Raw genomic sequence first — 14,932 nt, 5'->3', positions numbered from 1 at the left:
CTTTACCAATGTTACTACCAGCTAAATGCCCATTAAAGATACTAGCACACTTATCTGAAGCACTGCAACTTGTTGTTATAGACACCTATTTCTGACAGTTGTCAGATAACAGAAAGATTTTAAAGTGAAGTGGTTTGCAAGAGAAGGATGCTAAGTTTCTCTGCCAAATTCTAGATTTAGCGGTAGGCCCAGCACAGACCAAAGAGTTCCAATAAGTTTGACAGCACACTTCTTGGCAGTCTAAGCTAACCTTCATGCCATGCTTTCCAGGGATCATAAACCAAGCTCTTCTTGGGTAATGCTGAGCTGTTGGCAAAAGAAAACTGCTACACAACGCTTGTCTCTTGGCCACACCTATCATCCAGCTTGGCACTGGTGGACTGCATTTAGTACAACGAGAAAAGATTTAGAAACTAGACAACATCCATTTGGTTGTGAAGACAATTCCTGGGTATCAATCTATTATATTTGTAACAAGCCTTTTGCAAAGCAAATCACAAAGCATAAGCATTTATCTGGCCAACTGTATTTCTCTCTGCCTTGCACATAGCACAGACCTAAGAAGTTCTCCAAAACTATACAGAGATTGTGAGGAGAAAAGCTGAAGGGGAGGATCTGAGAAGCATGACAATTAGAAACATATCATTGCATCCTAAATTCAGTTAAATAGTCCTTGCATATTGAAATCAGAAGTCATATATATATATATATATATATATATTTCTGATGCCTTTGGTTTCTTCTTCATATCTACTTATTTCATTCCCTGCTTCTCAACTGCCAACAGAATACTGCACTCTTCAGATGGCAAAGACTGCAGCTATATCAAAAATAGAACACCTATACAAAACTTTACCTGAGCCTTTTCTAGCTTTGGATTTCTTTTCTTTTTCTTAGTAAGATATTAATTATTTCAAATCTTTCTCTTCTTTCTGTTTCTGACGGGACCTAGAAGGATGACAGCTCATATAATCCCAGAAACGCCCCTGCAAAGCATCTACAGACAAGCCAAAACTGGGAAGTGTAGGAGAGAAAAACCTTCTCTCATGGGACCTCCAGCCTAAACTTTGCTTTCTCTAAAGTAAATCGTTTGAGAAAATGTCTAAATGACAGTTTATACTCTTTTGGATTATTTTGGGGATGCCTATTTTAAGAAAACAACCCCTCAAACTTTACAAGTTCCTCATCCATCATGGTGACTGTCACCCTGGCTGTTTATAGCCATGAATACTGCCGCTGTTTATATAAGAGCCTGTAGCAAAGGCAGTCTCTGATTCCAACAGCTCACAATCCAGAATCCTAGATTGATGTAGCCAGGCACTAAAGAGACAAATAGCTCTTAAGAGGTATCATAAAAGGCATATGTTGCATTGCTTTAATAATCCCATTGACTTTGTAGGATGAAGTCAATGAGGATGTGGTGGCTTCTGTGCCTTTGGCCTTTCTGTGCCTCTGCCCCTTACAGTGCTGGCAGTCAGAAAAGCAACAGAAAGCGATCTACAGAACCTTATTAGGCAGCATTTTACCTTTATTGCCTTTGCAACATTTTCAAGCCTGACAATGTAAGAACCACTGCATTAAAGAATTAGGGACAGAAATAAGGTAAAAGCTTACATAAGGAAGAGGTTATAAGCCTTAAACTGGCTGCCCACCATGCAGCTCTCCAGAACCACATTCATTTCCAGACCAAAAAAATGCAATATTAACACCAAAAGGAAGATACATTCAGATTATGCAGTCAGAAACATTAGATTTTAGGTAGCTGTCTTGGTGGGTAGAAGTGGGACAGGGCGGAAGCCCTGTGAATGCATTCTTCTCATTCCCTGAAGAAAGCAACCTTGTGTTGAACCCGTCAGCCTTCAACCAACACAGGACATTAGATCATTTTGTTACAAAACGGGTGGAGAAAGAGAACCATAGTCAAAGACGACCAACAGAAACAATGTAGGGCAAAATTAAGATTGTTCCTAAAATAGTTAGGAAAGAAAAATGAGCCATCACAAATATTTAAGTCACTTACATAAAGTTTAATAATAAACTCTGGAGTTTGGCCAAGTTCTTGTAAGGGACAAATGAAAACTGGTCTTTTAGGTAATATTGATTCCTGCAGTGGCTATGATGTCACTGCACAATTTCAAGCAGTATCTCCATTTCAGGAATGTATTTTGCCACAACTGACTACATATGTATTGGTCAAGCTGAAATGCAAACAAGCAACCTACCCCAGACAACTTATCAGGAATGGAAATGCCGTAGGTGGAAGCATTATGCCAGCTGGCTTAAACTTTCAGCCATTCCCCCACAACAGAAATTTAACTGGATTCAGGAAATGCTTTGAAATTGCTGTCTCATCTGAGTAGGGTCTGCTCTGGTTTCCAGGTGAGATGCTCAACCTCTTGCTGAAGCAAATATTTTTGGTCATTGATTTCTATCACCAGGGTTGCAGTGCTTGTGTTGCCTCAACACAGTCTGTGGACTGGGTTCCTGAACCTGGCTGCATTCCAGCCACTCAAAACCACCTCATGATTTTTGCTATTGCAATTCATGAGTGGACAGGGGAAGCTTTCATGGAACTGATCCCACGGGTACAAGAAAAGGGAAACCACCACCTCCAGATCCTTTCCTGCAATCAGGCACTGGATGAGTTGAACATTCACATGAGACAAGGACTCCACCAACATCTCAAAGTCACAAGGAGCTCAAAGCTTGATGGAGAGCTCAAGTATCCTCTTCACTGTAAAGGTCAGAGCTCACTGAACAGGGGCCAACACGCAGTCTTCCCTGGACAACAGAAGGAGGGTCATGCACCACAAATGGAGACTGGACTTACTCACTTTCACAGGGGTCATATTCTTCATGCAAACTTGGGTTTGCTACCACATGAATTTGTCGGGCTTTTGTATTTTACCAGAACATGAAACAATGATTTCCCTTGGTGGCACATAACAATAAGAGTGATTCCAAACCCTTCTGATCTGCTCAATGATTTAATAGGAGTCATTTATAGCTCTTACAGCTGCACAAACCCACCTGTTTTCTCTGAAGAAAAAAATCCTTATGAGAGAATAGTAACAAAACCAGTTCTGCTATACAATTATTCAATCTGGTCTCAAAGACTTTGTATTTGAATAACAGAGCGGAACTCGAAGACCAAAAATCAAAGCTTGCAGGTTGTACCACTCCAACACTGTTCCTGCTTCTGCACTTCCAGCAAAACTTGCCACAGTTTTTTAAGGACCGAAAGCCTCAACACTTCTTGAAAATATTCAAGATAAAATGGCCTCAGCTATTCTGTCAGTTCTCAAGGCACCCATGATCTGCTTGTCCCCAGAAAAAAGGGGAGATGCAACTGGGTAAAAACTTGACCTCTTTTTCCCCCCCTCACAGCGCTTAGTCTTTTACAAGGAAGGGATTTTAATAGACCATTGTTTCTACACACTTGAATGTCACAAAATAAAAGTAATTTTCATGGCAAATTGCATGTTCCACTTTGTGCTTTCTAAAGATCTAGCAGGTCAATAATATGTAAACAAATTTATTTAAGACACACTCTGTTTTAACTTACATTCTTTGTTAGCTGTTTCTATTTTTACTCTTTCCTTGACACCAAAGTTACATCAATGCCAGTTCCCTTACAGTCAGTCTTGCCAAATGAGAAGCTGTGTGCTTGCTAATAGGATGAAAATCACTAAGTCATGACAAGTTTAACCAGTTGTATTTTTAACTTATTTTGTCATCTAAGGAAGTCTTAAGTGATGCAGTGTGTGTGCCAAAAGAAGGAAGTAGTAAATTTACTTTATTCTCACATTAGATTCCCTTAGATTTACAGCTAAGCATTCACATTCAGTTTAGAATTTAACAGCAGATCTGGGTTTTCTCTGAGGGGAAAAAAAATAACAAAACTCTTCCTTTTCATTATTTATTAATACAGTCAGGCTATCACCAACTCCAAGTCTTATGGTACCAGGCATACTCACATATCACTGAATAAAACATACGCAGTGCCTTAAAACCTACACATAAATGGAGATTTAGGATAGCTAGAACAACAAGATGGCAGTAAAATAATCCCAGTTGCACAAAAAGTGTGAAAAAGGCATTTGTTACTAACTATTTCTCTAGTTTTCTTTTCTGGAGAAGACAAAATGTGCGCAAGTAATTTCAAGGAAGACTTTATAGGAAACTGCTTGTGTTACGTATGAGAAATCATGAACATTACAGCCACAACTTAGGTAGAAAAAGTTGCCAACAAACTGACATTAAAGGCAGACTAGAAGATCCTTTGGTAAAATTTTCTGTGAAGTGCTGAAGATATATTAAGTTCCTGATGGAATTTGATCATAGAAACCTCTCTGGTGCAGTAATACTGGAGCTTTGCTTAAGAATTATATTCTAACACAGCTTTTGCAATATCCCCTTTTGAAAATTGCTCTTTCAATTCACATGCACCAGCACAAATTTTAACATCAGATGAAAACAAATGGCATATTACACAGTGAGCTAGCCAAATGATGCCAATGGAAGAAAGAAATCCTCAAAATTAGATTTCACATATTCTTAATATTTGATTATTTCACTGCTTTGAGGATAGCTTTCAGAAATGCACCAGTTTTCAGGGATAATGCTTTTTTCAAAGCAAAAATAAACACTGAAAGCAAGTACAGGGGCCACAAATCTTTGATGGCAGAAAAGGCCATTGTAAAATCATGACACACCAAAGTGGCCAAGCACAAGCTAGTTTGCCTAATGTATCTAATCTATAAGAACATTTTGTAATATAAAAGTCAGGAAACCATCTTAAGCATATGTCAGCAGGTCAGAGACATTGTGGGCAAGTGGAAAACAATTTGAGATCCTGGATGATTATTTACTCTCCAGAGGAAAACAGCAAGCACAGAACAATGTGCAAGTTCAAGAGAAAGCTAAACATTCCCTAAAGCAACTGGGACTCCAGTGGAGGTCAGTGGTCTACAAGGGGAATTGATATTTAAAATTATGCAACAAATTGAAAGCCTCTAACCAAGGACATTATTTTGATCACCAGCACGACTGTAACATCGGCAACTACTCCACTGCATATGTAAACACCAGTGGGCATGTGAGAGGGAGGGTAATGGCACAGTGTATGGGCCTTTCCTCAAGTGTTTCTGGACCTCAAGAGTTTAAGATCAGCTCAATTCCACAACTGAAGTTACATAGTGGAAGGAAAAGGGAGAAAATGTATTTTTTTTGCCAAAAAACCTTTACGCCTGCAACCTATTATTCCCACATTTCTTTAAATGTATCGTCAGGCACTTTCAGTGTGAATTAGGGCACTGGATTAGCATTACGTATTGCCATCCAAACCAAACCAAACACAGCATCTGTACGCGTCTCCTTGGAGACTTATGACTGTTCTAAGAGGAGTTTTTAGCTTTGGAACATACCCAGAAGTCACAGCCAGCAAAATTAATTGTTTTCTTTTTAGCCTAGAGAGGTGTTTTCTGTTGGAAGTTGCCTCCAGTGCTTCCTGATGAAGTGCCCTACTCATTCCTTCCTAAGGGCAGGAAAATGAAAGGGTGGTAATTTTAGGCACTCCCCAGTTTGGACAGGGTAAGCTGAGCATGTACATGTGTGTGTCTGAGATTACCACACAGACTGATATTCCTCCATATGTTATAAACAGGAAAACCACTAAGATAAACAAGCTGTTCCCTATTGTAATTTTCTACAGCATACTCTAGCATTAAGCATGTTCCCCCTTAAGTGTAAATTTGTCCCAGAGAAGTACTAATAAACTTTTATGGCACAATTTGCTATCGTGTGTTTAGTACAAAAAACAAGCTTAGAATATTTCCAAATGTTAGTGCTGCCGTCTTTGTTGCTTCTTTCCACCTGAGAAAACAAGCTTTTTGGTTAACCAGGAGTGACAGAAAAAAACCAAAAATATTCCTGTCCATCATCACCTGCCTTTTGAAATGACATTTCCTAGCACTAAGTGTAGCACCTCTTTTGTCTCTGTTTGTCCATCCACTTCCTAAAAGTGCTGTCACTGGGAAATGCACCCCTCTCACAAACGCCCTATGAATAGACAACCTCTCCAAACAATGGGCTCTGGTCTCATTTCAAAAGAGCCATACTCCATCTAGATCAAGATCTTCCCCTCCTGGGTCGCCAAAAGGTTTAATCTGCAAATCAAATCCCTTTGAAGAAATACAGTATCAGACAGGAACACAACAGTGGACAGACAGTAAAGCCTGCTACTGAATGTCTAAAAGCAGCAGTGAAGTGTCATGCTTAAGTCTTTACGTGTAATACAAGTAATTCTCAACTCTATTAAAACTTAACTTTTACTTGAAAAATATATCAAATTTCTTTCCCACTGCACAATATATCAAAGGGACAAGTTTATTAAAGGCTCAAGATTAAAGGCTTGGATCCATTTAGAGCTTAGCAGGGAACACTATAGTTTAAAAAGGGCAGGTAAAATGGAATACAAGGCAGGTAAAACAGAATTTCAGCAGCTGCTGTGCAGTAAATCTGCTAACTGAGTCTCATTCAAGATGATATTTATTTCATTTGGGGAGCATAAAAGCTCTCCACTTAGATTCATGAACATGATTAAGCAGACATTTGTCTGACAGCAGCTTCATCAGAGCAACCAAGTTCCTGCCTGGGCCAGTTGTGGCCTTTTTCATACATGCTGTCAAAAGTCAAAGAGCAGCAGTGAACTAAAATAAAATTAGCTGCCTTGCCAAGACTTCAAAAGAGACAGGTTATTTTGTTTCATTATTGTTATAATAGACAAGATTTGTACAGAAAACAATAAAAGACACCCTCTAACCAGGCAGGGAAAGACATATGCCACCCAGTTCCATCATCTATCAGTGCTTAAATAATAATAAAAAAAAAAGCTATTTCTTTAAAAACCTGAAAAGATTGGCAGAGGAGGGCATCTGGAAAAAAAACCTGCCTCTATCTTACAGCTGAAAACCTTCCACTGGCCTCAGGACACAAGGCTCTTGAGATTACCACGAAGTCCTACTAGGTACACTGCTCAGTAAAAAGCCCCTGAAGAGTTAATAGACAAATGTCTGCTATGTTTTGCTCTCCTGTGTAGCTGTACTACCAGTCCTAGTATATCGCACAGCACTTCACTTTCAGCATGGGTCCCACCTGACAGGATTCTAGTGCCAGGCATATTTAGCAGCTTCATTTTAGCCACATAGTGCAGGACAGTTTTGAACCTGAGTCTAAGCTCATCCTTAGACTATCTTATATGCTCTCGGCGAACCTTGCAAAAACCTTTGGAAAAACCAACTACTCCACGGTCATTAACAGTATTTAACCTTAACAGAGTTAATGCTCAGCTCAAAGATATCAGTCTCCCCATCAACTCTTAATACTCTTTCTGGTAAGTCTAAATCTCTGTACTTAAACACAGTGAAAATTAATCCAGAGTTATGCAGCTAACAACTGTTCTTCCCTTGCCCATATAAAAAAATGCAACTTCTCTTCTCCTTGGCTTATTTTTCAAGGCAAGACATTGGCTTTACACAGTGCCAGCCAGGGCATATTCAAAAGGAGAGGGTTGATCACTCTATTGTAGTGATCAGAAAGCACTATTTATTTTACTCTGAATGCATTTATTTTATTCTGCTGGAGGGGAGGCAGGATGTGTTAACAGGTTATGAGCACGCTTTGAGCAGTTTTGGAAAAACAGAATTATTGTGGAAAGTATGTTCCTGTAAACAAACCTCTACACTTTGTGATCACCCAATGTACACCAGAGCCCTTTAAGGCTGAACACACACTATGACTGCATCTGGCTCAGCCTGACAGTTTCTCAAGTTGGCTCAGCAAAAGGGGGAAAAAATTAATTGCATAAAAGAGCAAAAAGGAACAAACCCAAAGATAGCAGCTTTGCTCTTGGTGTTAGCACTGAATCTCACTGCAGTCATCATTCCTGGCAAAGCTACACAGCGGCTTTCGTCTTTCTTTCAGCAATGATAAACTTCCTGCTGCAGGCTGAAACAGGTCACCACTCCCTTTGTCTGCCCTGTGGTCCAAACCCTGTGAAATTCTAGATAACCATGACTAAGTTTTCATAGCTGTTGCTGCTGTTAAAGCAATCTCTGGTTCAAGAGTTACAGCCTGACTCGCTCCAATTTCTCTACTGTCCCAGGGAGAGCTGAGCAGGACCAGATGGGTTACAACTGAGAGAAATTGCACTCACTGACTGATTTTCACCTCTTCTTCCTCAAAGCAGTTGTTATTTTCCAATAGATGATCCCTCACCAGTATCACCAGTGTCTCAGGAAAAGCCTCATCAAATGTGATCAACCAGGCTCAGCCTAAAGCCACCAAACCTAATTTCAGTGCTTCAGCAGCAAGTTCTGCCAACAAACCTCTCTCCAACAGGCTTTGTGTTGACCACACAGTAGAATCCAGCCTCATTTTAAAAGAAATAAATCCAAAACTTCATAATGATCTCTTAAGTGTCTCTGTCTTTCATACTCCTCCAGCCAACCCTTAACACAGAGGTGTTAATTCACAGGTAGACAGCTTTCAGAAGAAAGTTCATTTTGTGAATGATCAAAGTGATGTCATGTCTATGTTCAATGTAATGGTATGTAATGGTGAGACTGAACACCTTGCTCCCCAGGCTACAGGGGAGACAAAAAGAAAAAAAAAGAAAAAAAAAAAAAAAAGAAAGAAAGAAAAGAAGAGAAAAAACCCCAGAGATTACTATTAAGAATAAAAGACTTCAACACACACATCTCCCTCAGAAGAGAGCAAACAGCTGCAGAGGGAGAAACAATCACAACCACAGACAGTGACTAAAACTGGCAAGCACTAGAGATGTAGTATGAGATCAGCAGTCCAGAGTATCTTTAGAGACCTGAGGTAAGAGTGATGTGTGGCAAAGGCCAGAAACATGCTAATAAAAAGGAAATTTTTTGGCTACAGAATTTAGCCCCCCAAAAATAGCTGTGCAAGTTCTGCTGAAAAGGCAGCATTTTATTCCAAACCTGCCTGTACAAATACAACACAAATTCCTCACCTATGTGCCTTTATGAAAAGCCTTCAGTATCATTGCTCCTCTGTTGCATCTCAGCCCCATCCTTCCCAAAAGCTACAGATCAGATTGATTAAGAGTTAATATGATCAGCAACATAAGACTGCTTAAAACAACCAGACAGTCACCAAGATAAAGATCTCTGGAAAATATAAATGCTGTGTCTGGTTTAATCCTGTGCCAGGATTGCTGGTGGTGTTTGAACCTATTCACTCTGCACACAGACAGGAGTGACTGGTAGCAAGAGGCAGCCCAGCTGGCTGCCCCACAGCAAGTTAAGAAACCAGACAGTGCTTCTTTAATACATCCAAGATTCATACAAGGGGCTTTGTCCATCATCAGCATCCTCATGACTTTGCGATAAATCAAGGAGATGAGATCTGACTCTGGATAAATCTACAGGCACAATGTACTTTACTGCCTGCATCAAATTCTCTTGTCCTATCTATAGGCAGATTTATTCTAAATATTAAGGGAGCCTATAAAAGCAGGAAACAATCTGGGCAGTTATTGGAAAGGGAAAAAGCAACATTTCCTCAGAGCTGATGCCTTGATCACAGCATGTCTTAAACACACAGCTCAGCTCTCCTGAGCACCATCAAACAAATGCACCTCCCAAGTGAAAACTTTACATTTCAGCTTTAGACTCTGAAATTAACATTAAGGAGATACTTGTAAAGCCTCCAAACCCATTTATTTTCTTCACCTTTTCTGCATCTATCCATCTCTGCACCTCTGCTTTTTCTGCTCTTAGTATCACATTTCATTTTCTCACCTGTTTGCCATTCTATTAAAAAAAAAAAACAAAACAAAACAACAAAAAAAACCCACCACCATTGGGGGGGAAGTTAACTATATTTAAACTTTTGCTTCATTGCCTTCCAGTGAAACTGACAGAAGTTACAACATAATATATTTATCTCCTGTTATTAGTTTTACCCACCGTTGGAGTACTCTGTCAGCACCATCATCCCTGGGTAGTTGAGGAGGAACTGTCCAGCAGCAGAGCACCTCCCAAGAGACAGTGAGCAGCTACACACTGATATACAACAGAGAGCAATACTCCTGAATGTCAATTAATGGCGCCAGCTGTCTGTTTTCTACTGAATGTATAAAAACCCCCAAAACTGCTTGCATTCAAACAAATGCAGCTTTTGCAGATGACACCTAAGGCGCTGTAAATATTGGAATTACTGTCTAGATATACGGAATGAGTAAATTTCTTATGAAATCACAAACAAGTTTCATTAAATAGGAAGGGTGTGGAAAAGAAAATTAATCAGAGAACTGCATCTCTCCTCTATTTCCTCATGCCCACTACAAAACCAAAGTCAAAGCTTTTTGAAGTCTTAAAGCATTTCCATTTCATTCTCTATTCCCAACCAGAAAAACACATTTTCTTATGAATTACCCAAATTCTAGAAACTGAAAACTGTAATTCAGTAGCTTGCCTTGTACAAGAACAAGTCCTGAAATACAAATAACACAGTCTCAAACTGCGCCAGGGGAGGTTTAGGCTCGAGGTGAGGAGAAAGTTCTTCACAGAAAGAGTAATTTGCCATTGGAATGGGTTGCCCAGGGAGGTGGTGGAGTCACCATCCCTGGAGGTATTCAAAAAAGGATTTGATGTGGCACTTTAAGCCATGGTTTAGTTAGTCATGAGATGTTAGGTAATGGGTTGGACTTGATCTCTGAGGTCTTTTCCAACTTTATTGATTTTGTGAACCTACAAACCTTCTGACACCCCTTTATTTCAGTCATGCAGTTATGAGGAGTGACAGCCTTTAATAGGCAACTTCTTTAGCAGCAGTAAGAACAGTAGCACCTGTCCTGAGAGGGGATCACAAACAGAAAAGAACTCAAGCTTGAAACATTGAAACTTAATTGAAAAATAATGTAATGGCTATCCCTCTCAGTATATTTGCAGCATAGAACTCTTTCAGTACTCAGTTTCATTGGGGTCTCTTGAGATCTAATCTGTCAAAAGAGATGCCGGTAAGCTTCTATAGGTGCAAGTTTTCTGCAGCTTTCTCAGTCCTTCTGTTTTATGCCTCCAACATACTAGAAATACATGTTAGTAAGACAATGTCATCCAGCAAGCCCTGGTGCAGGCTTTCATTTAACTAATGCAACATGTGGAGCTCTGCTGTGTACTATTTGGGCTGAACCCCTTATTTACACAGTAGGGTTTGTCAAGCTAGCTCATGAGGTCACACGTTCAAACAGCTTCTCTATCCTTGGTCACAGGCAGTCCAAAACCAACATCCTCACATTACCATCTAAACCTATTTGTCACCAGGGATTCAAAAGAACAATAATAAAGTTAACATATTAAAGATGCAACTGCTAACAGCCTCATTTTCCACAGAGACAAATTCACCAGGCATACAGTAAAATACAAGAGGAAGAAAGCCTGAGTGAAATAATTCATACATTTTAAGCTCACATATTTTATCATCCCTTCCATTAAAAAACTATGCAGTAAAGGAACTTTCCAGTTGCAGTATAGAGTCTTCTGGTTTTCAGGGTATTTGGGTTTTTTACACTAGCTGCTACTTAAGGATAGCAGTGAAAGAAGTCACAGGAAGAACAGACATTTGCTATGTCCCAGCATGTCTAGAAAGCACTCTCTGCATCTCTGCATTTGAGGACCATAAGAAATGTGAAATCAAGTGCTTCCACTGTTACTTTCAAGCCCAGATGAAATGCAGGGTGCTCTTCAAAATGAGGAGCCAAACATTCAGGTCAGACCTCATGTTAACCTGACATTTCTGCACAGAATGCATCACCAGCCCCTTGTGCACTGTGATCTTACACAGAACTGAATACTAAACCTACTGCTTACACCAGGACAAAACTTCGCCTCATTTTAACGATAAATGCAGCAACAAAAAAGTCAACAGGAGAAAGAAATCCCCCACAAACATGCCTGATCAGAAGTAAGCAAAATACATATTCTTAGCATCAGGTCTGATGGTCTCAGATTGACAAATCACACCAAGCCAGAGATTCTGAGCTTCCGCACAAAAAGAAATCATCCACCTATCAGGAGAACAATAAACATCTGAAGCCAAGCAGGACTACTTGAACTGGATTCATATTTTTTAAAGAATAGTGGAGACCAATGCAAGTAAGGACAGGGCTGAACTGACCTTGACATATGCTACGTAATGATCACACTTTTCCTGCATGTATGAGAGTTGTAACTTCTCTGTGATCTGCCCCACTGTCTCTCCAGAAGTCACAAAGTAAACTCTGGGTTGCTGGCTCTTTTCCTTCTTTGCCACATCAGCAGTTAAGTTATAGGTCAAACCTGTTTTAAAAAAAAGGAAGAGAAGAAAACAAAGGATGTCAGGGAACAATAGTTATTTTTTAACCACCTATCAATGGATCCTGTTGGCCCTGAGGTACGTGTGCTTGAAAAAAGGTCAGCCCTTGCAGACCCTCAATCAATCACCACATTTCCTGTGGCTGCACAAAACCAAATCCAGTTACTGATATTCTCCCAGTTTTCATGTTGCTACACTCCACAGCCCATCCTTTCCCATAGGAAGTGATGTGTAAAAATACATCTAGACAAGAGCACTTAATGAAACTAAAAAGAACCAACAGACATTTAAATGGTACTGCTAACAGCGAAAGCACAACACAAACAACAGCAGCAGTCTCAATCTTTGTATCTCTTCTAGTAGAGCCTGAAACATGCAAATGTCAACCAGGATGTAGCACTTCCTGACCATTACTTTTGTTGATTTGCAGTCATCTTAGCATTTAGACCTTAACTAGAGGTCGATGTCCTGCACTCAGTATTCCTGTCTTAGACATTACACATCCTTGGCAGTTTACAGAAGACATACCCAGAAACTAATGAGCTGTATCTCCATATATCCTGTTTCCTGATGTTCTACAGAATAGGTGGCTTAACACAATCAGTTGTGTCATGATTGGATGAATCTGTGTCCAAAAGGTAACTTGTTACTTGAAGTAGTTGTAGCAATTGAATAATCCAAGCTGCCTACACTTTTCCTGTTGGTAAATGCAGCAACATAAGCAATGCAGCCTGGAACGTCAACCATGTTCTGCAGTGCATCAAAAGAAATGTGACCAGCAAAATGAGGAAGGTGATTCTGCCCCTCTACTCTGCTCTTGTCAGACCCCACCTGGAAAACTGCATCCAGTTCTGGGGCCCTCAGCATAAGATGGACATCAAACTGTTGAAGCAGGTCCAGACAAGGGCCACGAAAATGATCAGAGAGCTGGAGCACCTCCTCTATGAGGACAGGCTGAGATTGGACCTGTTCAGCCTGGAGAAGAGAAGGCTCTGAGGAGACCTTACAGTGTCCTTCCAGTACCTAAAATGGGGCTCTAGAGAGCTGGGAAGGGACTTTTACTAGGGCTTGTAGTGATAGAATGAGAGGGAACCCAAACCATTTCATGAATCTGTGAATCTAAGAATAAAACTGCAACAGAAGCATGCTTGTTCTGCTGCTGTCTACAGACCAGGGAAAGCCTTTCACTTATCACAGACCACAGCTTGTATTGATTTCAACTGCTATCAAGGCAATAATGGGAATACCATGAGACAGGCCGTGTAGTGGTGGCTAAGTTACTTTTTAAAATCAGTTAAAATCCTTCTCTCTCTAAATTAACCCAGCTGCCAATGCTATCACCTTCAATCATTTGCACTAAAATGCCACTAGTTTGAAGAATGAATTTAATGACAGTGTAAAACTTGGTGCAAAAGTCTCTAGAACATTCAGAATTCACATAGGTCAAACCACCATCACTTTCCCACAGAGTGCTGTATTCTGTTGAAGCAACCAGACACATACACCAGGTAGTGAGAAAAGCCACAGCTGAGTAATCAGCATAGCTACCATCATTGGGCTCCCCCTGAAATTTTTTTGTGTGCTTTTGGCAGAATAACTTGTTTAGAAGGATATGCCTTAGAAGTGTTTGAAACTGATAAGCACAACACCAAAGATTCTCACTGAAGTGGTGTTTTCTCAGTCCCACTAAAAAAAAACCCAACACCTAAAGAGAATGCAGGTTTTAGCCTGTTTAAAATCCCAATAGTGCCTTTCTTCTATGTTTTTTTTTTTCTTTTTTGAAGTGCTCACATCCCATTCTCACCCCCAGCTGTCCCCCTTCTTTCAAGACCTCACAAGTATGCACACACATGACATCTGCACCAGCAACCCCAAGAATCAAAACCAGAAAACCTATTAATAGGTTTTAACAGAAAACCTAAATACAGGCCCTGCATAGGCAGAGGAAAAAAGCCTGGCTGGGACATGCAGCCCTCTTCAAAAGAGGAGCACCAAAGCAAGGCAGGGCTGCACAGTTTGCAGGGACACCTGGGGAGGCTCAGAGGCTCTCCAAAGGAAATGTCTATCCCAACAGGTGCCCCATATCAGGCCTCCAAGCGAAGCGATCCCAGCTACCGTCTCTCTGAAATGGTAGTGGATGTTTTCAATCAAGCAGCATAGTTCCCGTCCTCCACCCCTCCTCCTCTTTATTTTGACAACTTGTTTCTATGTTACATCCAATGATGTCACATCAGTGGAAAAACTGAAATACCATGAGTAAGGTTTTTTTTCTTCCCCTCCCCAGATTCGCAGCTTTCAAACAGCAACCAGGGTGGGGAGATTACTGGCCAAACACACACACTGCTGGCGGTGTAAGATCCTCAGGCTCACTCCAGCAGGAGATGAGGAGATAAGTTGTCTCTAGTAAATTAACTCTTGCAGGTAATGCCATCAAATATTTTTTTTCCAGCAGCTTTAAGAGTGTCTGGTTACAAATGTCTCTAGCAATCCACCCACCCAGCTTCACATGATTGAAATAAAACTCTGGCATTCGTTAGATGACCTT

General features: G+C 40.4%; 1 protein-coding gene across 1 annotated transcript in view; it reads right to left on the bottom strand.

Annotated features, from left to right (window-relative positions):
- ITGA9 (integrin subunit alpha 9) overlaps positions 1-14,932 on the bottom strand; it is a 216,509-nt gene that overhangs the window by 146,843 nt on the left and 54,734 nt on the right. The window contains exon 15 of the mRNA XM_068156889.1: positions 12,211-12,371. Within this exon, the coding sequence (XP_068012990.1) occupies positions 12,211-12,371 (161 nt within the window). The remainder of the gene's footprint in view (positions 1-12,210; positions 12,372-14,932) is intronic.

This window comes from Melanerpes formicivorus, unplaced genomic scaffold (assembly GCF_026170545.1).
Source record: "Melanerpes formicivorus ecotype bairdi unplaced genomic scaffold, bMelFor1.0.p_v2 SCAF_35, whole genome shotgun sequence".
Classification (NCBI taxonomy): Eukaryota; Metazoa; Chordata; class Aves; order Piciformes; family Picidae; genus Melanerpes; species Melanerpes formicivorus.
Note: the sequence above shows the minus strand (reverse complement) of the source record. Positions and strands in the feature narration are given on the sequence as shown.